Genomic DNA, 2,272 nt, shown 5'->3' with positions numbered 1-2,272 from the left:
ATTAGTCGTGTGGTTTAGTCGTATGAGTTCCAGTGCTTTTTGTTTGTAATCGGTGTTAGTTAGGATGTCAAGTTTGATTAGATTTAATTGTTTCCTCAATCTAAGGACAAAGTAGCTTCAGTGCACAAATACCGGATGCTGTGTGAAATATAAAACAAATCCAATGGAAGACAAATGGAAGGATAATTACATCGTACATGTTTGTCCTTAGATTGAGTAAGGTAGCAAGCTAATAGGATGATGTGTGAACCTACCTAGTACTACTGAAGATATTAAAAATACAAGTCATTATTTTCATGTTGCTCGGACAGGTGGCTTGTCGTTCTTATGTTTAGGTTAGGACTGCAACTTCGGTATTCCATGGGCCATTATGCCAATATACAGTACAACTACAGGTAGTTTATATAAGTATACAATGTTAGCAGCCGTCCGTCACCCACCCTTTAAATCGTGCAAGTCAATAGCTTGGAGACTTCGCAAAGAATCTCTGTGGAACTTGGTAGAGGCTAGTCAATTTGTCCAGACTCCATGCTCCATAGAGACCAACCAGCAGCAGCTTCATCGACTGTGTGGTTGCTGTCATGGAGGCTTCCATAGCTGCGGTTACAGGTGAATTGGTGAGTCGTTTCATCTCCTTCCTGATGAACAAGTACCACTCCTTGAGCCATGCACAATCAAAGAAGGTGGTGGACAGATTGCAGCACCTCCTGATGAGAGTCAGCATCGTCGTCGAGGAGGCTGATGGGCGGTACATAACCAACTCTGGGATGATATTGCAGCTCAAGATGCTGTCAGATGCCATGTACAGAGGACACCGCACGCTGGACACCTTGAGGTACCAAACACTCCAAGATAGCGCCGACTCATCTAGCAGTAGCTTGCATTTATCCATTCCTTCCAAGCGTTCTCGAACAAAAACTGAGAATAATGACAAGGCCATGTGCCTCGAGTCAGAAGGAGCCTTGGAAAGCTTAGAAATTGCAGTTGCTAACATGGTAGAATTTGTTGTCCTCCTGGGTGGGTGCGAGCGCATGTCTCGTAGGCCATATGATATCTATCTTTACACCAACAACTTCATGTTCAGCCGACATGCTGAAAAGCAAAAGCTCTTGAGATTCTTGTTGGAGCACAACGACTCTCCTGGTGATCATGCACCGGCAGTTCTTCCGATCATAGGTGGTGGTGGAGTTGGAAAGAAGACATTGGTTGCTCATGTTTGTGGCGACGAACAGGTTCGCTCACGCTTCTCCTCTATTTTGCACTTGAATGGAGACAACCTATTGGCGATACTTGACCATGGAAGGACCATGTTTGGGATGATGCTAGTCGTTATTGAGTTTGCTTCTGATGTAGTTGACGATGACTGGGAAAATTTTCACTCATTTCTCATAAGAATGAGCAGAGGAAGCAAGATCATCATCATAAGTAAACTCAAAAGATTAGCCAGGTTTGGATCTGTGCAACCTATTTTCCTAAGTGTTTTATCTTATGACGAGTTGAGGTACCTCTTCAAGACACTGGCATTCGGGAGCGTAGACCCTGCCGAACATCCACAACTAGTACAAATAGCAGATGAGTTTACCTGGGAGTTGCATAGTGCCCGAGGTTCACTTGTTGAAATAAATGTGTTCGCGGATGCATTGAGAAGGAATCATCATGCTCAGTTTTGGCGTTGCATATTGGATAAGGGGATGAAAATGGTTAAAAGAAACCTGTCTAGCTATGGTTTGCATCCAAACAAGCTTATAGAACAAGGCCGTCCAGTGGACATAACGGACCTTGCTTTGCATCCGCTTAGCTTGCTACCTTACACAATCAAGGAGGAATCACCAAGTGTGACATTGGGGGACCTTCTTGCAGATCCTAGTGTTAGACCGCAAAGAGACTTCACACTAATTGCATGGAAATCAAGGATACCCCCTCATAGATCATATCTTCATTGTGTTACAAGTCGTGCTCAGGATGTACATGAAGGTGGTGCCTTGCCAGGGAGGAAGCGACGAGGACTGCAAATCTGATTCTGTTTCTGAACTCTTTGTAATATATCTCTCGTTGTATTTCCTTTTTAATAAAACATGACAGATGGATGTGTTCATGTGGCTTTGTAGTTAAATAGATGTGTTCATGTATACCGCTGAAGTAAATGTATGTATTACAGATCTCAAAGCATACCTTGAACTTGTATGTTTATTTTTTATTAGATACAACAATCCACCTGCTCTTTCTTAAATTACGAACATCATTTGATGTGGCAGTAGCATTAGCTGGTTTC

At 43.0% G+C, this 2,272-nt stretch overlaps 1 protein-coding gene across 1 annotated transcript; it reads left to right on the top strand.

Annotated features, from left to right (window-relative positions):
• The first annotated feature begins 581 nt into the window (after positions 1-581).
• On the top strand, positions 582-2,018 carry LOC123171359 (putative disease resistance RPP13-like protein 1). Its single transcript, XM_044588891.1, has one exon. It carries the CDS (start codon positions 582-584, stop codon positions 2,016-2,018), a length of 1,437 nt encoding a protein of 478 aa, XP_044444826.1.
• Positions 2,019-2,272: the final 254 nt, after the last annotated feature.

Source organism: Triticum aestivum, chromosome 7D, assembly GCF_018294505.1.
Source record: "Triticum aestivum cultivar Chinese Spring chromosome 7D, IWGSC CS RefSeq v2.1, whole genome shotgun sequence".
Lineage (NCBI taxonomy): Eukaryota > Viridiplantae > Streptophyta > Magnoliopsida > Poales > Poaceae > Triticum > Triticum aestivum.
Note: the sequence above shows the minus strand (reverse complement) of the source record. Positions and strands in the feature narration are given on the sequence as shown.